Below are 23,971 nucleotides of genomic sequence, written 5' to 3' on the forward strand. Positions count from 1 at the left end.
ATTGATGCTTTACCCTCCTAATAAGAACAAAAGTCTCACATTGATAGCTACACTCACAGACTTGAGTTAACCATCCATGATAAAATGCATGGTGCAGCCTGTACTTCTGCTAAGTACTGATTGGTTTTGTCTTATCTTTATAGGTCTCCCAGCTGGGAAAACCCCTGAATGTTTTCAGAGAACATTAACTATCTTGGAAAATCCCCTGAATGCTTTCAGAAAACATTATCTCTTAACCAATTTCTCATTTTTTTCCTCAGCCAATCACTCTCCACCAGACTGTAGCCAGTTTCTCTGTCAGATTGTCTACAAAGAGACATGAGAACCAGGCAGCCAGTTTCTCTTTAGCAGATTGTTTCCATGGTAACATGAAGACCAGCTGCAGAATTGTTACTGAGCCTACATGTATTTGCTAGAAAAACAGCCTCATAATATTCAATTTTCTTCTTCATTTACTTGCTCTCACCTAAAACTTGCCAATAAATCAATCCAAGGTCTTTAATCCAGTCATTTCCCCATGCAAGAATGAGAAAAACATACCGACCTTTCTTCTAAAATGCCTTCAACCAGACTTTTCCCTTTTCATTCACTGCATTGCCTATACTTCTTAAAAATGAACAAGAAAAGTGAGACAAAGGTAAAAGAAAGAAACAGAACAGCAGCACCTGATTACAATCTCCATTAGACTTAAAAACAGCTGAAATAATTACTTTATAGCATGTAAAGAAAACCACGTGCCACAAAACTGATACTATTTAAGAAAAAAATCTTTAATCTTTACATGCAGTTAACGTTCTCCCTCCTCTAGCCCTCCTCAAAGCACTTTTCTGAACATTAATGACATGAAATAGGGTACATGCTTTAAAGTCCCCAACAAGTCCAACAAACTCTGAAAAAGTCCAATATTTCCAGATTTTCTTGTTCTGTCACATTTCATAAATACAATTATTTCACCAGATTAATTTACTGGTTTCATTACTGTTCATCCTCAAAATCCTGTCTCTGCTTCATTATCAATGTGCTCTCAATTCCTCTACTCACCTCTTATGCTCCCTTCCTTCTCTGCAACATTTTCTGCTGTAAATTTGGAAAAGGCCTCACAGGTACAGTCCCTCTGTGGTCTTTATTACCAGAAGAACAAGAAGCAGAATCTCCTTATGTTTCACAGCTTACATTTTGTCAGACAAACCATTGTATTTCCTCCTTAGCATGTACTTCATCAAAAAAATATTTTGTCCCTCCAGGAAAGAATACATTGAAAACAGCTGAGTACAGCAGTTTGAATCTCAAACCTGTAGCTTGACATTGGAATAAATTTGCTCCTCTTCTGTCTAGTGTACAATGAGTAATCATTCTCCGCAAACACTTTGCTGTCTTCCACTTTTAGTACTTTGTCCTTCTGCCACAATTTTGTCAGAATCAACTCCTTCTGCTGGTAGGACTGCATTCTTTACTATTCAAGGTCTAGGTTCCTTTCTTACAGCCAGGTTTGGAGCACACACATAATGTGCCCTTTCAACTAAAACTCATGTTGCGGAATACCAGTCCAGTGGCTTTATTTGTGCATTCATAAAAATTAATGCAGCCTGTTCCTTCCAGCTTCTCTGGCATAGCTGAAAATCTCAGGTTTTTCCTATGTGCTCTGTCCTCTAATTCTATTATTTTTTAAACATCTCTTCCTGAGAAGTCTCATATTCAGCCAGCCATTTCTTTATTTAAACCTCTGATTCTTGCAGCTTTATCATCTCATCGGAATATCTGTTTAAAGCTTCTTCCATTTTACCAGCCTTTTGCTGTTTGTGTTGATATACTCCATCAGTGTTTTGTTTAGTTTAACCAGGTATGTATGCAGTTGTCTTGTATTTTCCTGTAGGTTACTGGAAGTCATGTCTGAAGCTTGCATTGCTTTTTGCTGAACAGCTGCAGAACTCAGTCAGTGTTTCTTCCTCACTTTTTGTAGTTGTTTTATTTTTTCCAGGTTTTCTGTATTTCTTTATTCCTGGCATCCAGGCAGTGCAGTTACTAGCCAGTTACTGAAATTTACAAAGAAACACAAGTCTACTGGCTTTCTCTGCTGTGTTTCTGTTTTCACACTGGAAAAACTAGATATAAGCTGTTACTCGATATGCAGCCATCTTGAAGGAAATCATTCTATATCAATAGCTAGTTAGCTTTTGTAAAGGACTTAGTTCTGTCAAGATAGTACCTCAGCTGCATATACATGTCCAGCTTATGCAGAGTCTTTTCTCCTTGCTTTTTATGTTATGGATACACATCTGTGAGACTGATGACTTGTTTCACAGTAAACGCTAAATAAACTTTGAGCACAAATGAGGGAATTGTTCTTAAAAGTTACCCTTATATCTTTGAAAGACCAGATATGATTCACCCAGCATGAGAGCTTGCAATTCAGATACTCTTCTTGCTGATGTCAGAGCAATGATGAGTACAGTTATCCAAACCAAGAACCATAACTCAGCTCAACGAGCAGGTTAAAAAGGTGATGCAGTCACCTACTTTAGCAGAAAGATGAGATTCCTAGGAAAAGCTACATGTTTACATGGAGGTCCTAGATTTAATATTCTTTTTCAGAAATGTTTTACAACAAAGGAGAATGGGAGGGTCCATGGACTGGCATGGTGAAATGGCTGCAAGAGGAACCTTTATAGAGGAATAACAGAGGCCAGAAGAAAGTAGCTCACACAATTATTTAAGCACCAGTGGTACAAAATCCTTGATGGGTCTCTTGTTATTGGCTAGACACCCATTAGAAAACTGCTTTCACTTACCATTATAAAGTTTTCTAGCAGCAGGTTTTCTTGCCTCCTTTAATACCCGTTCCATGCCCTCATTAAATAAGTGTTTAAAATATAAACACAATAGCAAATGTTTCAGAAAACGCAATGGTAAACAAAATAAATTAAAAAAAAGAAACGTGGCACAAACACTAAAGTTCCAAGGAAATAAAGACCCATTCAATGTTCCAAATGCACCATAAAACAGGTCTTTATTGTCCTTGGAACTTTAGTGCTTGCGCCAAGTGTCTAAAATATATTAGAATTAAATCATCCAGATAATCAGTTGTAGGTGTTTCTGACTGGGGTGTATCAAATTTCCTGTGTCTTGTGTAAGCAGGTCCAGTCTGTGAGGAAGCTTATTGGTCAACTCCATAAAAAAGGGGAGAAGCAATGTTGCCTGAGCCAAAGGGGGGTCACCACAATGACTTCTGGTGAATCCTTTTGAATGTTTAGAATTATCCTTGATATCAGTGGAATGGGTGGTATGGCATAAAGAAACATTCTAGTCCAACAGAATGAAAATATATCTGTTTTCCAAACCTGCCTATAAGGAGTCCTAGTGCAAAATCTGTTTAGTTGTCTGTTTTGTAAGGAAGTGAACAAATCTATTTGAGGTGCTCTCCACAACTGCATCAGTTCCTGGAAGATTCTCTTGTTCAACTTCCATTCATGAAGGTCTGTCCTGGTCCTACTCAACTTGCCTGCCAATATGTTTTGCTCTGACAGAATGCAAGATCTTTGGAGAGTTAAAGAATACTGTAGAGCTAACTCCCAAGCCGTCACAGCCAACCTGCAGTGGGGATATGACCTTGTACCTTCTTGCTTGTTTAAGTATCACATGAATGTGGTATTGTCTGCAATCACATGTGGAGGTCTTGGTGACCAAAGATGATGAAGAGACTAACATCGCATTTATACTGATGCTTTGGTCTGACTGAGTGATTCCAAATAGGCCTTGCACTTTTACCCCCATGGAAATTGTTCCCCAAGCATAATCTGAAATATCTGTAGTGGCATATTGCATTACAGTCTGTGAAGGGGTGCTGCGTTCAATTGAATTTGTTGTTTATAAAGCTTCTTGTTTACAAAGCCCAACATTTGAATTTGATGTTCCAGAGAATGCATATGCGGGGTCCATGTTTTTTTAAGAAACCGCTGCATCTTTATCATGTGTAACCTAGCTAGAGGGATCATGTGGATCACAGAAGCCATGAACCCTACAATCCTGAGAAATTCTCTTGAAGAAGTCTGAGACTGATTGTATAAGCTCAAGAAAAATTCCAGATAATAATAATCCATTTTCTTTTGAGTCAGGAATGCCTTTTGAAGAAAGTTATCGAACAAGAAACTGAGAAACATAATCATGTGAGATGAAGTCAATGAGGATTTTGCAATATTTATCTGGAATCCGAAATAGGTCAGAAGAGCTGTAACCCCAGGTTAATGACTCTTAACATCAGCAAATATAAGTAAGTCATCTAAATAAGGAAAGATGTGAATGCCATTCAGTCTGCACTGACTGCTATGACTGGATATAGACATTATGTGAACACCCTTGGATCTGTAGACAATCCAAAGGGTAATGTAGTGAACTGATAACATGATTAATAAACACAGAACTTTGGAAATATCCTGAAACTTGGGGGTTGTGACTGACTGCTTCTGATTGCTCTTTAATGCATACCAGCTTTTAAAACCCGGTATTGAATTCACTGTCAAACCTGAGCATAGCATTGCAGCAAGCACTTGCTACACTTTAAAAATAAAGAATATATTTTTTTAACTAAAACCTGAGTACTATAGCACTCCATGTGGGGTATAAACTGTAGCATCTGCTTGCTACATTTGTTGCAAGCAGTTTAAATGTTAAAAAAAACTTAAAAACCAAGCCTTAATAAAAACAATAAAATCAACAGGATAAGTGCTTTTGGGTTTTAAAGAGCCCTTCTTCAGATCTGCCATTAAAAGCTAGATCACAGTATATATAATAAAGCAATAACAAATCAACTGTCTGCTTTTGAGGCACTGCCTCTATAATATCCAATCAAATCCTGCTATGTAACCTCGGCCCTTTCAAGGCAGGTTTAATTGGTAAATTCACATTAAGTCCAGGAGCTTTATGTGTTTCAAAAGTGGGCTTTTTAGATCTCTTAGCTTAATGTCACTAACATGTTTTAAAATATGCTCCAATGTTAATTATATATTTAGTAACAAGCTCATAGGCATCATCATTTAATAACAAAGCAGCCATACGATTAACATAGTTCCCATAGTCCACCAAAACTAATACTCTTCCCTTGTCAGGTTTCACTAAATGTATTATTTTGTTCTTACACAATTTTTCCAATATTAGAATTTCCCTCCTGGAAAGATGATAAAGCCTCTTACCTTTCTGTTAAAACAAATCCCTGAGATCCCTTTCACATAGTTTCTCAAAAACAATTAATAGGAGATGATGAGGTTTGTTACAGGGTCTTTTCGTTTTTATGTGTGTCATCATTGTTTGACGATTGCTGATATTCTTCTTCTTTCGGCTGCTCCCGTTAGGGGTCGCCACAACAGATCAACTGTTTCCATTCCTTCCTGTCCTCTGCATCTTGCTCTGTCACACCAACCACCTGCATGTCCTCTCTCACCACATCCATAAACCTTATCTTAGGCCTCCCTCTTTTCCTGTTACCTGGCAGCTTCATCCTTAGCATCTTTTTCCCAATATACTCTGCATCCCTCCTCAGTACATGTCCAAACCAACATAATCTTGCCTCTCTGGCTTTGTCTCCAAACCTTCCAACCTGGGCTGACCCTCTAGTATACTTATTCCTAATCCTGTCCATCCTTGTCCCACCCAGTGCAAATCTTAACATCTTCAACTCTGCCACGTCAAGCTCTGACTCCTGCCTTTTTGTCAATGCCACTTTCTCCAACCCATATAACATAGCTGGTTTCACTACCCTCTTGTAGACCTTCCCTTTCACTCTTACTGGTACTCATCTGTCACAAATCACTCCTGACACTCTTCTCCACCCACTCCATCCTGCCTGTACTCTCTTCTTCACCTCTCTTCCACACTCACCATTACTCTGAACTGTTGTTCCCAAGTACTTAAACTCATCCACCTTCGCCACCTCTACTCCCTGCATCCTCACCAATCCTCTATCCTCCCTCTCATTCACACACATATATTCTGTCTTAGTCCTGCTGACCTTCATTCCTCTTCTCTCTAGAGCATATCTCCACCTCTCAAGGGTCCACCTGTTCCCTACTCTTACTACAGATCACAATGTCATCTCCAAACATCATAGTCCATGGGGACTCCTGTCTGATCTCGTCTGTCAACCTGTCCATCACCATTGCAAATAAGAAAGGGCTCAAAGCTGATCCTTGATGTAATCCCACCTCCACCTTAAACGCAGCCATCACTCCCACCGCAGACCTCACTGCTGTCACACTACCCTCGTACATATCCTGTACCACTCTTACATACTTCTCTGACACTCCCGACTTCCTCATACAATACCACAACTACTCTCTAGGCACCCCGTCATATGCTTTCTCTAAATCCACAAAGACACAATGCAACTCATTCTGACCTTCTCTGTACTTCTTCATCAACACTCTCAGAGCAAACATTGCATCTGTAGTGCTCTTTCCTGGCATGAAACCACACTGCTGATCACTAATCATCACCTCCCTTCTTAACCTAGCTTCCACTACTCTTTCCCATAACTTCATGCTGTGACTGATCAGTTTAATCCCTCTGTAGTTAATACAGCTCTGCACATCACCCTTATTCTTAAAAATCGGTACCAAAACACTTTCTCCATTCTTCAGGCATCCTCTCACTTTACAAGATTTCATTAAACAATCTGACAAGTGCTGATATAATAATTTTAAATTAAGCTTCCTAACGTAACTTTGCAGCAATAACAGATCCATGGATACATAAGAGAAGGAGATTTGTGACCTTGATAAATCTATTACTTTAGACTTAGTTTTTGAGATGCACAAAAAAAATTATGGTAATGTGTTTCATCAGGTTGATAGACATAAACAAAAAAGTTGACAAGTGACAAAAATGACTACGAGTAGAAAAAGGAAAAAAAAGGATTCTAAGAATAAGAGGAATTATGAAACTTCTTATATGCTGAACAATTATTCAGGGATGCAATAATTGGGATGTGATAACAATATAGATACAAGTCATGCATCAGTCAATTTTTTTAGTCACTCTGAATATGAGGAAATCCCAAGAGACCGGCAAGAAAGAAAATAAATTAGAACATAGTCTCCCAACAAGCTGAAACTCACAGGAAAGCTCAAGGAAGAGGCTGGCGAACATGAAGAAGACTCAACAACAAAAGCTACAAGTGATGAACTATTCTGATGGGCTAACTATCCATGTTAGAAACAACTTCAAAGTTTAATTATTGTGCGTATGAAGTTACTCCTGTGCTCATGGAATTATTTTTGGAGGGTTTATGGTTTGTTCCAATATCTCAATTCAATACTGTTAATAGCTTAACTGAGCTGCAAAATTATACTACAAAGTTTAATTTAAAAGAAATGTAAAAGCAATCAAGCAATGATGTTGGTATGCAACCCCTTCACCCCCTATTAAGTGTTTTTGAGAAACTATGTGAAAGTGATTTCAGATATTTGTATCAACTAAAAGGAAAGGGGGTTTATAATCTTTTCAGGGAGGAGACTGTAACATTGGACGAAATGTCTAACAAACTAGTAAGTTTAATAAAACCTGACAAAGGTGGGGGATTAGTTTTGGTGGACTATGAAGACTATGCTAATCATTATTAAATGATGACACCTATGAAATGCTAAAAATATGATTGACATTGCCCATTATAAAATCATCATGTATCTTGATGTTTTGCTTGGAAAATTGACAAGAATTTGTTTAATTTTCTCTCAGTCAAACATCTCAGAGTCCCATTGTTGTCTGGCATTCTGAAAACTCACAAGTCTTTAATAAATCCACCTTATAGAATTATAGTGCCATCTGCAGTATCCAAACATGAGGGGCAAGCAGCAAATATTGTCTGTGAAATAAAAGAAGTTTTTTAGAAATATATTGCATGATTCATGGCATGGATCCTGCAAACAATGCAGATTTATTAACAAAGGACTTTTTATTAAAAAACTACTAGATTCACAAGGAATTATAACTGTGCAACTGCAAGTGTTTATATCACAAGTTGCACAGTTTGCAATACATTATATGTTGGGAAGACGTTCCTCTTGTAAATTCTTGACCAAACCTAAAAAGGCTCACAACCTTGCTGGAGACTCTCTATTTAGTAATACTGTAGGCCGAGCTTGGAATTTGCTACCTAGGGATTTAACTCTAATCACATCTCTACCCCTCTTCAAACAACAAATCAAACTGTACTTCCAAAATCACTGGCTTTGCTCATGTAATACACCTGACTGATTCCCCCCCCCCCTTACCTGACCTCTAACCCTACTGAGTGCTTATACTTACTGTCTATTTTCTTCCTCCTTCTAATCCTTTTGCTCTACCTACTTCTCTCTCCTCTCTTATCTCCTATTGCTAGCCCTTTTCTCTTACTTTTAACTACTTTCACCCCTTCTTTTACCTAACACTACTCCTTTTACTTCTCCTCCTACTTGTACTTTTCTTTTATAGCAGAAGCATCAAGATATAGCCTGTTAGTATTAAGTAAGATGCTGTGAATCTGATTTAATCCTAGTCTTGCCTATTATTGATTATGTGCCTTAATTTTTATTGATCTTATTACCATTTTTATTATTATCAATTTTTATTCAATCTTTTTCTTTTCTGTGTATTCTATGTGTGTATTATTATCATGTCTGTTTGTTATGTTTTATGTGGAGCTTTTCTCCCCGGGCCTCTACTGAAAATGGAAATATATCCAGCTGGACTAGCCCGGTAAACAAATGTAAAATAAAAAATAAAAAAAAAATAAGACAATAGGTCCACTTAAGAACAGAATATATTGACATATATACAGTGTTAAGACTAAAGACAGGACAATTGTCTGTGCCGGAAAAAGTGGCATTATGATCTGGCAATTACAGATGAATGTTGCACAGAGATAAGGCTTGAACAAAATGATTTCTATTAATAGTTTTCTAAATGATGTGTCAGTGTTTTTGATTCTTTTTAACTGATTTTAATATGTGGTATAACATTTATTTTGTACTTGAATTAGAATTTATTTTATGGTGCATTTTTACATTTTTAACAGGACTGTATGTCACGTGACCAAGTAAAATGTTTTAAATAAGGGAGTGGGAACAAACACAGCTTGTTCTGATGAAGTCTTGTTCAAACATGAAATGAAACTGCTAAACTATACATCTTTGTGGGAGATGTTTTTGGTGTAGAATTTCTTTTCTTTTTTTGGTTCCAGTAGTCAATACAGAATCATACACACATTCAAGAATATCCAGTTTTGATTAGGTTATCTATTTTTTTCCTGTGGAAGAAAAGCTCTTTAAACTGAGGTGTCCAGCAGACGCCCCAGAATACAATCAGAGTCAGAAAAGACTTCTGAAAGTTCTTTTGGAATTCCATCATGCAGAAGAGCCCTTGCCTAAGTGATGGATTCCTTACACTTTGAAAAGTTGCTCCAAAGATAACCAAGTCTTCTAAATAAGGAAAGTATAAAAACCTTCCACTCTGGAGGATCACAGGAGTTAGACACTCTGTAAATACCCTTGGAGAAGTAGACAGTAGAAATGGTAAGGCAGAGAACTGAAAATATGATGCAGACTCATAAAACCTTAAGAAACACCTTAAGTATGAACCTATAGGAAGGTGATGTTATGCATCTTTAAGTCTAATGTCATTAGAAAACTCAAACTTAGAATATGGGGCAAGAAGTGTCAGCATTTTGAACTTGGGTGCTATCATATACTGGTTTAGAAAGGGAAGGTCCAGAACTGGTCTCCAACAGGCTTCTTTCTTTGGCACCAGAAACATCTTTGAATAAAATTCTTCTAACTATCAAGGAGGGACAGTGTCTCTCATCCCCTAAGCCAGTGTACGCTAAATGACAGGAGGGAAAAATGTCTGATCTAGCAGATGAGAAGGAATCCCCTGAAAAGGATGGAAAGACTCCCACTGCCATATATAACCTTGATGGATTAATTTCAGAACCCATCTGTTTGAAACAATCTGTTACCAAAGAGAGGAATGAAGGTTAAGACATTCTGGAAGAATTAAGGGAATGGCAGGGTAGAAGGGGGAAAGAGTCCATCATATAGTCACTCTGACTTATTATACTGTCCTTTGTTCTGGGGAGTTCCTAATTTCTTTTTGGAACCTCCTTGCTACTGCTTTTTAAACGGCTACCTACTGACAGATTGTGGACTTTTTATTTTGCTTTTTATTGAAATCGGACAAGAGAATGTAGAATGCCTTGGTAAAATTGGGGAAGAAGGCTGAAAAATCTCAGAGCTACCTTGAATCAACTTCCTCCTCTCAACGCACTTTTTAAACACCACTGCAGCAGTATGTCCAAAAACTAGTTTTCTATCCCAGGCAGAATTCAAAATTTTGACATTCTCTGGGAGGCAAACCTCTTCATACCAGCTCAAGTGGCAGCAGCCTATCAAGTGACAGCATTAGAGTCATGTGCACATTATAAACAATGGGTAGTGACTTAAAAGACAGAAGTCAAATTACACAAGGCTGATTTTTCATCATAAGATGCAACTAGTGTCAAAATCCCCCTCATATTCTCCCAAGTGGCCAGAATTAACCTCAACAAATGAGCCTGACATTTAAGATTTGTAAAACCATGTGGTGAAAAGCATACACTTTTCCCCAAACTTATCAAAAGCCTACCAATCCTTTTGAGGAGGAGAGGGATTAGTATTAACAAAATGCATAGCAGCTGGGTTTGCTAAAGCTATATTTGAGAGGTTAACATAATGGTTAAGGTGCTTACCTTGCAAAGACAAGGTGCAGGGTTTGATTCGCATGTGGGATAATTGGTTAGGCTTAAAATGGCCCACAAGGGTAGTTAGCCTAGTACAAATCTATGATCCTATGAACCTGTAGCTACTGGAGCAGGTCGGTGATTAATGTATAAAAAGCTGAGGAACTTTATGTAATATATCTACTTTTTTAGGGAACAAGCAGGCTGTCTGGGAAATTTCTAGCCGTGACACAAACATCCTCCAAAGCAGAAAGAACAGGAGGAACAGGTGTAGGTTCATGAATTTCCAGTTGTTATAAATTATAATATTTTCTGAGGGACTGGGAAACATCGCTATTTCCCACTGAAACAACAGATTAATTCTGAAAATAGTCTCAGAGAAAGAAAGTACTTCATAGGCACTGTCTGAAGTCACACTATCTTTATAATCTGAATCAGAAATTTGTGGTGATATTATATCATCTGTCCATTCACACTCCTATCGTACTTCACACTCCTGAATCTCTTCAGAACCACCCATATAAGAAAAGTCAACAGCCTGCACTAATCCCTGAGCTAAGCCCAATAAATTACTCTTGTCCAATGTTACTGAGACAGAAGACAAACGTTTAGACTTTTGTTTTGTTTTTTTAACAGTAATTTCTGCAGAAACTGCCCCCAATTTTTTAGCAATCATTTCCCTAGGGATTGGTGCAGCTTTCTGGCTAATCAAAGAGGCATTTCAAGTCCCTTTTCTCAGGGCTGACAAGAGTTCCCCCCTGCCCAACAAGGGCACACCATCAGCCAACAGGGATGTTTGTAACCCCTGGTCCATGGTGGCTGTATGGACTACACCGGCAGGACCCAAAGAAAATGATGTATGGTCCGAGGAACCAGGTTTGCCACAGTAGAGACACCCAACTACAGCTGAGGCAAATTATCATCCTGCTGTGGTGGCAAAGGCTGGTTGACAATCTTTTTAATTTTTGTGGCTGAAAGACAGTACATCTGAGGAACTTGTAGGTTGTTCCATGGTTATGCCAAAAAAGAAGCCCAATTCCAGGAAAGCTAAGCAACGACAGTAGGTAAAACAGATAAGTTGTAAAACAAGTATCTACCCTCCCTAAAACAAAAACACTGTAAAAAGCACTTTAAACATTTATCCCAGTGCCAAAAATAAAATAACACTAGATTCTACATACAAAATGTAGTTTTAAGTAGGTTTTAACAACATTTTACCACAAACGTAGCACTATCATTTAAAATTGAAATAACATCCCATGACAGTTATTAAAATAATTTATATATATATATATATATATATATATATATATATATATATATATATATATATATATATATATATATATATAGGATCACTACTACATCCCGAATACTTACATTACCGGTCTTCTCATCTTTTGGTTCTCTGCTCTCGAGATTCGGTAATGTGAGTATTTGGGATTTAGTAGTGATCCCATATAAATAAATAAATATATATATATATATACATACATATAAATATATATATATATATATATATATATATATATATATATATATATATATATATATATATATATATATATATATATACACACATATATATATATATATATATATATATATATATATATATATATATATATTGACAGACAGAGGGAGAGCGATATTACAGAAAAAAGTAGCACGTTTTCTGTCACATAAAATAAAGTGGAAAACTTTTTCCTCAAAGGGAACTTACCTGCTAACCAACAGCACAGTGTTAGCTGACTGTAAATCCTCAAAGCCCATAGAGGTGTGCATTCTTCAGAGGCAGGAAAGCTATGAATGGCTTGGAGACAAACCTTTTTGTTACCTCAACTTATTCTAACATTTTGGGCATGCGGACAGTGCCCTGAAGCTTTGGAAGCTGGCAGGACATAACTCACATAGTGTAGGCTACTGCAGCAGTAATCAAATGAAAGAAGTCTTTACTGTAGAAATGTTCGTGAATGACCTGAGGGAAGAAATGTATCTGAGAGGGCAAAAGAACAGTAGAAAACAATGGATAGTCACAGTGAGAGAACTGCTTATAAAGAAAGAATACAGTCCCTTGAGTTAGAAGAAAGGTAATACAAAGAGATTAAGAAAGAGGTGTGGGTTTTTGTTGAGAATGAAATGCAGAAGCTGTACTTATGGTGTGACATGCTGTGAAAGGTATCAAATTGGGATGTATGGAGTAGTCTCTGGGGGGGGGGGCAAGAATTAGGATAATAGTGGTCAGTGTGACTGGGTGAGGAGGAATGGGAGGGAATGATGGTTGCACTGCAAGTGAAAGGTTGAAGTCTGGATGTTACTGTTAGTGAGAAAGAAAATAACACATGCCTTGTCTGCGGGTATCATGTCTCAATGGAAAGAAATAAAAAAAGGGGGTGAAACAAAAAGCAAGAAAGCGTGGGTGTCATTACAGGGAAAAAAAGGTGCATACAGTGTGAGGGATGTATGGAAGAGTACATTGAAAGGTGCTACAGAACCAGACAATCAGCATAGCCTTTGTACTGCAGAGCTGAAATCCAGCAGCCCATAAATGAAGGAAAATATTTATATGCTTTTTGGCTACAGGTGAATGTATCTTTTCACCTTTTTAGTATTTTCCTACTTTGGGGACTCAATACTACAACTGACAAATTTTCCAACAATTTTATCCATTAACATTTGTGTCAGGACTAGGGCTGAAAAGTGGTTTCTATAGACTGTAACCATGGCATATTTGTAATCAGTGATTTTATTATAAACTTTAGGATGAGCATTATAAACAGCTACAGTACAACTGTTTTCTATTTCTCTACTTTTTTTCGAGGAAAAAATATTAATTTGACATATTTACAATATATGTACAGAAAAAAAAGTAAACATCACATATTGTTATACAATTTTATTTATTTATTATTTATTTATTTGACATTTGTTGACCAGGATAGTCCGACTGAGCTGTCACCCTTTCCAGTGGAGGCCTGGGGAGAAAAACTCCACAATTATACAAAAAAAAATCTAATATCTACTGCAGCAGATCCTTTTTTACATGATACAAAATATACAATCTTTTGCTTAACAAAGTAATAGGAATGCATTAGTTAGTTCAAAAGAGTTAAGACAGACAAAATTAAAGCAGTTAGACAACAATATTTACAAGATAGTTTTATTACATACAGCAGAAGAAAGGCAGTTAGATTCCTTCCTTCATTTATACCCGCAGTGTATGGAGTATGAGAGCATTTTGTAATGTAGTACTTATTTAATGAATTACATTGAATTGCCTCTATTTCTCTAGTAACAGTCAAACTTCCTTATTTCCTCTAATACTTCACTCTGTTGTATTTCTTAAATTACTCTTACTTATTTTACACATCCCTCATCTATCTGTAAATTCTCAATACAATACTTGTAAATTCATGCTTGTAAATATCAATACAATATAAATTTTATTACACTGATTATTATATGATATATTCACTACAACTGCATTATAAAATTTGTTTTTCCAAATATTGATTGTCTTTAAATATGATACCTTGCAGCTTTTCTCCAAGGCCTCCACTGTAAAAGGGTACCTATGGCCTGTCTGACTTTCTTGGTAAACAAATATTAAGAAATCAAGGAGATGCCACGGTGGTACAGTGGCAGCATTGTTACCTCACAGCAAGAGGTTCTCCCGTCGATTCTCGGCGTGGCTTGGGAGTGCCTTCTGTGTGGAGTCTGCATGTCCTCCCCGTGGTTGAGTAGCATTCGAAAGACATGCGTGCGTAAATGGGTGTGCCTTCACTGAAGGTTGGGCATCGAGCTGGCACCTTGGCGTTTTGTAAAAATCTACTGCCAATCATTAGTGGACCGGAGTTCCGCTGTGGCTACCCCTTACCGGGAAAAAGCCGAAAAACAAACAAACAATATCTGAGAACTGTAACTTCATTTATTAGTGACTTATTATTGAACTTGATATACTTTACTGTTTTGATCTTTATTTGCATGTGTGTGTGTGTAAGCACATCTGTGTGTGCTAGGGTAGCAAAAATAATTTCTTCAGCACTTTGCCTTTTTACCATAAATTCTCACAATTAAAGCTAGTGTTAATCCGCAACAATTTAATGTCTAACATTACAACCCAGTCACTTAAAATGTCAGGCAAAGCAGTGACAATGTGAAAAGTTTTACTAATGATAACTGTACTGCATGGAGCAACATGAATTCAATAAAAAGCTTCAGACAATTCATCTACTCATGTACAGTCAGAGAGAGATTCTTTTAACAGGAAATAAAAGTTAGTGACACATGAAAATATTTCAAGGCAATAAACAGTGCAGCACATTTCAAGTTGTTCTAGTACTTCATGTCTATTAACAAAATTAATTGAGCACAAGTAAATTAGATACTACATGAGAGTTTAAGTTTACATGGTAAATAAAATACTAACTGGAAAATAATGATTCTTACCATATTCCTCTACTGTAAATGAATGATAAGTTAAAGATCCTGCTTTATGGATTTGGATGGTATATTCACCCTGCAATGGTTCATTGGCTAAAGGAAAGGAGAAATCACCAATTCCGTGCTGGGTTGTTACATTCAACCATTGAGAAATTCTATTCTTTTGGGGGTCCTATAAATAAAGACAAACCAATGACTTTGTTATCTTACATTTTAACCCTCTCATTTATGTGTTTAGTATAATTAACACATATATTCCATTATAATTATCATAAAGAAAACTCTTACAAAAATCAAGTCCATTGCTTTGGGCTACTAACATTTTAAAAAATATCTACATGGACTAAAAGTCTGGGAATTTTACTCCCTATGACAAAACTAGTTACAAACTGTCCTTTTCTGAGAATAATATTCTGTTCCACAACGCGAGTGCCATGCTGATTTTAAGTCTAAATTCCAGTTACAATTTTGGTTCCAACTACAGTACAGTTGTCTAAGTAAACCTACCCTAACAGTAGATGTTCAAGTGATTACTGTTGCTGTTGCCTGAGCTATATGGGTTATATCCTGACAAGGATATAACAGCCGACAAGCTTCCAAAGCTTCAGGGCACCTTCCACACACCTAAACTATCAGGCAGCTCGAACTGAGATGCCAACAAAAAGAGGGAGTTTGAGCCAGGAAAAGACAATGCTAGGATAAAAAGAAGTTATGTACTCACCATAACGTTCCATGTTGGTAGTCCATCTCACCCTTCATTTTTACATATGGGTTCGGAGCCGACAGATGATTTACAAGCTCAAAGACTTCTGGTTGGCTTGTGGCTAAGCAGGTATCCCATAGTGCACCAGTACAAACCCCAGATCTTGTTTGCTGCTCACTAGAAGAAAAAAACCCATAACAGGCAAACCAATACTAAAGGGTCTCCAACCAAAGATAACTAAATTATTATTATTGTTATCTCCAGATCTTCCAGGATGGGGGCAGGAGGGCAGGTTGGTATAAATGAAGGGCGAGATGGACTACCAACATGGAATGTTATGGTGAGTATATAACTTCTTTATGTTGTGTAGTCCAATCTCAACTTCATTTTTACATATGGGACAGTGTCCCTAATGCCTAATTCTTGGGTGGCTCACTGGAAACTACTCCTAAGCACCATGGAGCTAAAAGATGCTCTACCCCTGGAAGCTAAATCCAATTTGTAATGTGTAATAAAAGTGTGAGGGTTAGCCCACATAGCTGCTGCACAAATATTATCAAGTGGGACCCTGGCTTGAAAGGCTGCAGAGGTAGACAGTGACCTGGTAGAATGAGCCTTGATCCAGCAGGGTAAAGGTCTGCCCTTTGAACTGTAGATAAAGGCTATGCAACTGGAAATCCAGTTAGACAGTGTCACTTTAGAAACTGGTAAGCCCAATCTGGAGTCAGAAAAGGAAATGAATAGTTGATACGATTTCCTAAATTCCTTGGTCTGCTGTAAATAAAAATGTAGTTGTCTATGAATGTCCAGCTGATGAAATAAGAAGTTATGTACTCACTATAACGTTCCATCTGAGTAGGTATCTTCATTTGTCTGCAACCTTTGGGATACGGATCCGATCTCGGATCCGAGCTGGCAACTTCCATCACAGCATAGATCCGAGCTCCTAGCTCCTCCCTTTACCCATAATCCCCTACCAACCCTGACTGACCTCAGATCAAGTTTGCCCATACCACAGCTAATACTGTGTGCCAGAGGGAACTAATCTAAAGAACCACAAGTAGGATCATTTTGGTCAGGGGGGGATGGTTGCAGACAAATGAAGATACCTACTCAGATGGAATGTTATGGTGAGTACATAACTTCTTAATCTGAAGTAGGAACTTCATTTGTCAGCAACCTTTGGGACAGAGTCCCCAGCTACCTAAATCTTGGGTGGCCTTCATGGAAGAATATTTCGGAGCACTGCAGAGCCAAAAGACGCCCTACCTCGGGAGACAATATCTACTTTGTAGTGGCTGATAAAGGTATGAGATGAAGCCCAAGTGGCTGCGGAACAAATGTCATCCAGGGAAACCCTAGCCTTGAAGGCAGCCGAAGTAGCAACGGCCCTAGTAGAATGAGCACGGACTCCCTGAGGTGCAGGCCTTCCCGAGCTCTGATATGCTAAGAGAATACAACTAGATATCCATCGGGAGAGGGTAACTTTAGAAACCGATTGCCGAAGTTGTTTTTGGCAAAGGAGACAAACAACTGATCGGATTGCCTATGACCAGTAGTTCGATGAATATAAAAACATAGTTGTCTGTGCACGTCTAAAGAGTGCAGCTTATACTCTCCTTTGTTTTGATAGTTGGGGAAGAATACTGGAAGATTAATAGATTGATTAATGTTAGCTTCCGAAGATACCTTGGGTAGAAAAGACGGACTGATCCTGAGGTGAACTCTGTCTGGGTGGAAGACCAAATACGGTGGTTTGACACAGAGAGCCTGGAGTTCCGAAACCCTCTTGGCTGAAGTTATTGCCACCAAAAAGGCCGTTTTCCAAGAGAGGTATTTAAGATCAACAGTGGCCGCCGGCTCGAAAGGGGGGCTAATCAAGGCCTGCAAAACTAGGGATAAATCCCATGGAGGTACCACCTCTTTGACCGGGGGCCTGAGGAGGAAGGTACCCTTAAGGAAGGTCTTACACAGCTTGGAAGTAATAAGTGGGTCTGACTCCTGCCCTACATGATAGTGTGAAATTGCTGCAAGTTGTACCTTGACCGTGGAAGAACTAGCCCCCTGGTGAAAGAGAGAAGTTAGAAAATCTAGAACCGAGGTTACCGGTGCTCTGCCCAAATGGAAAAACGTTTCCATTTACTCCAATAGACCCTTCTGGTGGAAAGCTTGTGAGCTGCTACTAGAATGGCTTTGACTGGTGATGAGATTCCGGGAGTCCTTATCAGGAGTGGAACTGGAGCAACCAAGCTGTCAGCTTGAGGTTGGCCAGGTTCGGAGTCGGGAGACCCAGGGGGTGTGAAATGAGATCTGGGATGGGATCCAGAATCCAGGGCGGATGAATCAGGTGAGACCATAGGTAAGGGAACCACGTCTGATGAGGCCAGAATGGGGCAATGAGGATCATCTTGCTCCCCAACTGACTGGCTTTCTGCAATAGTTTCAACATCAGGGGCAGAGGCGGGTAAGCATAAAGCAGACCGGGAGGCCAAGCATTAACTAGAGAGTCTCTCGGGGACTCCCCCGGAGGGGGGATCAGAGCGAAGTAATCATTGCATTTGGTATTTGAGGGAGAGGCAAAAAGATCGCAACAAGGTCGCCCCCATCGGGCAAATACTTGCTCTGCAACTAGAGGATTGAGAGACCATTTGTAAGGAGTCAGGATAGTACGACTGAGCCTGTCCGCTAAAATGTTGGACCGTCCCGGATTGTGCGTTGCGATGAGAAAGCGGTTGGTGGATATCACCCATTCCCACACTCTCATGGCCTCGCGGCAGAGAGGGTAAGACCTGGTTCCCCCCTGTTTGTTGATGTACCAGACGACTGACATGTTGTCTGTCTGCACCGCAATCGTCCCCACTGGAAGAGGGTTGTGAAGTGCTTGCAACGTCAAAAGCACCGCCCTCATCTCTAGGACAATGATATGCAATGAGGTCTCTATGTCGTTCCACGTGCCTTGGACTGCTCTGCCCGAATAGTGCCCCCACCACCCCAGGCGAGAAGCGTCCGTGGTCACTGTGGTGACTGGCGGAGGCAGCGAGAAGGGGCGTCCCGTGTGGAGATTGGAGGACTGGAGCCACCACACGAGCGACCTTTTGCAAACCCTGCTTAGGGGAATGGGATGAGACAGGGGATTGCGAGATAGGGACCATTGTACCTGGAGGGTCCACTGTATGACCCTCATATTTAGCCGGGCCAATGGCAGCAGCGGAATTGCTACCACCATGGACCCTAGAGCCCTCAGGACCAGTTCCGCCGAAAGAGCTTGAAGTTGAAGGATGGCCTGCATGTGCAACCTCAGGTTCTGAAGCTGATCTGGAGTCAAGAAAGCAAGCATCAGTCTGGAGTCCAACTTCGCCCCTATGAAATCCAATACTTGTGTAGGAGCCAGGGAGGATTTGGCCATGTTGATGGTCAACCCTAAGAGTGAAGTCAGATTGAGGAAATAATCCCTGCATGAGCAAAGAAGATGCCTTGTTGGGGCGATAAGGAGCCAGTCGTCTAGGTATGGAAAGACCTGAATTCCCTGGAGTCTCAGGTGGGCCGCTATCGCTGCCAAGACCTTGGTGAACACCCTGGGGGCTGAGGTGAGACCGAAGGGAAGGGCCCTGAACTGGAAATGGCTGGCTCCCAGCCGGAAGCGGAGAAACCTCCTGGAGCGTCTGTCTATGAGAATATGATAGTACGCATCCTTGAGGTCTATTGAGCACATCCAGTCATTCTCCTGCAGTAGTGGGAGAATAGATTGCAGTGTGACCATCCGGAACTCTACTTTTGGTACTGCCAGGTTCAAGAGAGAGAGGTCCAGGATGGGCCTCGCGTCCCCCGTCTTTTTTGGCACCAGAAAGAACCTGGAGTAAAACCCTGATCAGAGCTGATCTGGGGGGACGGGCTGGATGGCTCTTTTTTGTAACATCTGCTGAATTTCTGCAGAGCCGCCTCCCTCTGATTGGGTGGTGCATTGGGGAGGCTTCTGATTCTGGGGGTTACAAGAAAGGGAATTTGGTAGCCTCTGGATATAACACGAAGCACCCAGTGATCCGTTGTTATGGACTCCCACATTGCTAGGTGCCTCGAAAAACGCCCCCGACTGCCTCCAGAGTGGAGCAGCTGGGCAAACCCTCAGGGGTTCTGCATGGGCCTCTCAGAGAAGGGTTCTCTGGACCCAAAATTTCTGGGACCCCTCTGCCCCTAGGGTGGGGTCCTCCCTGTCCTCCTCTGCCACGAGAGGACTGGTTGTCCGGAGCAGACTGGGATTGATGCGATTTCTGGAACCACATCTTCTTCTGACCCTTTTGGTTCTTGGAAAAGGACCTCTGGGGAGCAGAGAAGCGGACTCCAATGGCAGACAACATCTTCCCATCTTTCTCACTCTGGACAAGGGTGTCATGAACAGTTTTGCCAAACAATGCAGAACCATCAAAAGGGGCATTCGCGAATGAAGCCTTAAAGGGTTCCAAGAAGTCATAATGTCGGAGCCAGGCTTGCCTCCTCATGACCAGCCCGACTCCGCCTGCTCTAGTGGCTCCCTCAGTGGCGTGAGACAAAAGCCGCATAGAGGTGTTGGAAATACAACGTAGGGTGGACATTCGGGAGGAGTACAGTTGCTTCTCCCCTTCCAACATGGACCCTGGGGGGGGAAGCAGCGTATTCTTTGATTAGATCCCGCTGCATCCGAATGACGTGTGCCATATAGTTCAGGGCCCTCATGGAGAAGGTTGCTGAACTGAAGGTCCGCTTCCCAAGGTGGTCCATCGCGCAAAACTCCTTGCTCGGCGGATGAACCGTGGGGCTCTCCTGAGCCAACTCTCTCTTGGTGGCTGCCGCCACCAACATGGCATCCACAGGGGGACCTCTGCTCCAATGGGTTCTCTCTGTCGGGGGAGTCAAGATTTTGTCCGGGCGCTTGGGAACAGGCTCTACAGTGTCCAGCTCCCTCCAAGCGCTAGTGGCTATAAGATCCACCAAGGGGTCGGGGGAGGGGACACCCAAGAGGTGGATGGCCCTGCCTCAAACGCCTCTAGGAATACGGACTCATCGGAGGAAGCCTTGGGGGCAGACAACCCCCTCCTGATTCTAAGCATTTCCATGATGTCTCCAAAGGAGACATCCTCGGGTGGGTGATCTTGGGGAGCCTTCCCCTTCATCCAAGTCCGTATCTTCGGTGAGGGACTCAGGGAGTCCACGTGCCTCCTCTTGCACTTCGACTTGTGAGGAATCTCCTCGGGGGGGGGTGTCCGAGGAGTCCTCACCAGCAATATCATGTTCCAATAGAACACCTAGAGGTGCTGAAGCAGGCTGCCCCGAAGGCCAGGTGAGGGGAGCCAGGACCAGCTGAGAGGGAGTGCAGGGGGGAGCCGAAGCCAGGACCGGAGGCCTGGATGCACTCAACAGTGCCCTCTCCACCACCGCGAAAGCCGAGGGGGAGCCGCTCTCTGACGGATCTGAGATCCGACTCCCACTCGGATCCGAGGCAGGGATCGGACCAGGAGCCGAAACTATCGGATCCGAAGGACCCGCGTGCTCTGACTGGGATGGGGCTGAAAGCACACCGACTCCCTCGGATCTGAAGCTCGGCCCATGGCTCCGAGAGGTCAGATCCGACAAACTCGAGGGAACCGTCGGAGCCGAAGTGCCTAGCACTGTCGGCTCCGACCCACCCCTGGATCCAACGCGGCTCAGCTCCGAAAGCTCCGAACCCGGAAGGCGGGTCGGAGAAAGAGCGATAGGGGCAAAAAAAGGGGTCAAGCTCCCCCCCGGAGGGGGGGAGGCAAGAGCACTCCCATCTGCATCTGGGCCTGGATGAACCTCCTCATCATCTGGTCCATGTCTGCATCTGACATACTGAAGGTGGACCTCAAGGAGGCCACCGAGGCAGGCCTGGAGTGCTGCCTCGATGACCTCGACGGGGACCGGGTCACCTCCTCCTCGGGTCCCGGTGAGAAGCAAGGGGATCGGATCTGAGGAGGAGGCAAACCTGAAGCCCTGGAGGGAGAAGCCCGTTTGGCAGGCGGGGCCGAGGAGGAGCCCTCGGCCTGCCGCTTAAGGTGCTTCTCCCTCCGCTTCTCTTTCCTGGCCTCCCTCTCCTCCGGAGCTGTAGCGGGAGGGTGAGTCCGGACAGAGGGAGGGGGGCAGGTGTGGCCGCTACCGAGGACTGAGTAGCGGTCACAGAAGTACCGGAGGCCGGAGCCGGGTCTGGGGGTAAAAGGCCCGCCAGAATCAGCTTCGACCTCCGGTCCTTAAGTGCCCTGGGGTTGAACGCAGCGCAAATCACGCAACCCGAGGAGAGGTGTTCAACCCCAAGGCACCTAACGCACCGGGTGTTGCCATCAGCCGGTGAAAGCTTGTGACCACACTCGGTGCATTTCGAAAAAATGGCTTTAGGGGCCTCCGACATCACTAAAAGGAAACACACCCGCTAGGCCCCTACACACTACACACACACACTGCGACCAGCGAGGGCAGGGAGGAGAAATAAAGGGTAAAAATTAAGCTAATTTAAGCTAAAAGGAGTAAAATTAGTGCTAAGGGAAATCTAAACACACACACAGACACTCGCTCAAAAAGCGTATAAGAAAGAAAGTGAAAACTTTCTTTTCTCAAAAAATCTGACCAAGAGCTCTGGAATCTAGCTGTTGCTTGAAGAGCGGTCAGTCAGGGTTGGTAGGGGATTATGGGTAAAGGGAGGAGCTAGGAGCTCAGATCTATGCCATGACAGAAGTTGCCGGCTCGGATCTGAGATCGGATCTGTATCCCAAAGGTTGCTGACAAATGAAGTTCCTACTTCAGATACAGTATTCAGCTGCATTACAGTGATTAGGGAAGAAAACTGAGAGTTCTACGGATTGATTTAAGGTAGCAGGGGAACATACTTTGGGGGCAGAGGAAGGATTAGTATGCAGTAACACCCTGTCCTTGTGAAAGATCAAATAAGGTGGCTTAACAGACAAAGCTTGTAGCTCCGATACCCATCGAGCCGACGTAATAGCTACCAAAAACAGTCTTCCAAGACAAAAATTTCAATGAAGATGAGTGTGAAGGTTCAAAAGGGGGAGAAGTCAGTTTGGACAACACAAAATTTAAATCCCAAGAAGCCACAGGTTCTTGTAGTGGTGGTCTCATAAGAGCGATTCCTTTCAAAAAGGTCTTGCATAGCTTATGAGACATTAAATTGTTATCTGGAAACCATAAGTGAAAACGAGAAATTGTCACCAATTGGACTCTAATAGTGGCAGTGGCAGCTCCTTGTTGAAAAAGCTCAGAGAGAAATTCCAAAATCACAGGGATAGAAGCAGTGTAGGGATCTACATTCATTTTTTGTGCCACATAGAAAAAATATTTTACATTTACTGCCATACAGCCTCCTAGTTGAAGGTTTATGGGAGGACATGAGAATATGTGATACTGAGAATGATGCATCATGAAGTCAGACTAGGGATGGAACTGGAGCAGCCACGCTGTCAATCTGAGGGTGTGGATTGAGGGATGTAGCAAACCTGACATGTGAGTCAACAGATCTGGAGCTGGGTCCAGGATCCAAGGATTGTCCAAGAGAAGAGGCTCGAGAAAAGGGAACCAGACCTGACGAGGCTAGTAAGGAGCAATGAGGATCAACTTGCTTCCCAGCCAACTGGCTTTCTGAATCACTTTGGAAATGACAGGAAATGCATACATAAGTCCCATGGGCCAATCGTGAGCCAGAGCATCTCTGGGTGTCTCCCCCAGAGGGGGAATGAGGGAAAAATAGCTGCTGCATTTGGTATTGACTGGGCTGGCAAAGAGGTTGCAGCAAGGTTGTCCCCATTTGTGGAAAATCTGTTCCCTTGTTTCTTGTTTCAGAGACCACTCGTGAGGCAGTAGGATCGCCCGGCTGAGCTTGTCGGCTATCATGTTGGTTGTCCCTGGAATGTGTGTTGCAACCAGAAAGCGCTGGGAAGAAATCGCCCATTCCCAAACTCGCATGGCCTCTCAACAGAGTGGGTAAGATCTGGTACCACCCTATTTGTTGATATACCAAACTACCGACATGCTGTCTGATTGTATCGCAATAGTCCCGAGAGAAAGAAGGTCTTGAAGTGCTTGCA

At 41.8% G+C, this 23,971-nt stretch overlaps 1 protein-coding gene across 1 annotated transcript in view; it reads right to left on the reverse strand.

The window, feature by feature from the left end:
• Window positions 1-23,971, reverse strand: part of LOC122808680 (alpha-2-macroglobulin-like) — a 2,380,392-nt gene that overhangs the window by 1,786,433 nt on the left and 569,988 nt on the right. Inside the window, exon 6 of the mRNA XM_044079659.1 lies at window positions 15,191-15,356. Within this exon, the coding sequence (XP_043935594.1) occupies window positions 15,191-15,356 (166 nt within the window). The remainder of the gene's footprint in view (window positions 1-15,190; window positions 15,357-23,971) is intronic.

The sequence above is a fragment of the Protopterus annectens genome, chromosome 8.part0 (assembly GCF_019279795.1).
Source record: "Protopterus annectens isolate FY-2018-M chromosome 8.part0, PAN1.0, whole genome shotgun sequence".
Taxonomy (NCBI): domain Eukaryota; kingdom Metazoa; phylum Chordata; order Ceratodontiformes; family Protopteridae; genus Protopterus; species Protopterus annectens.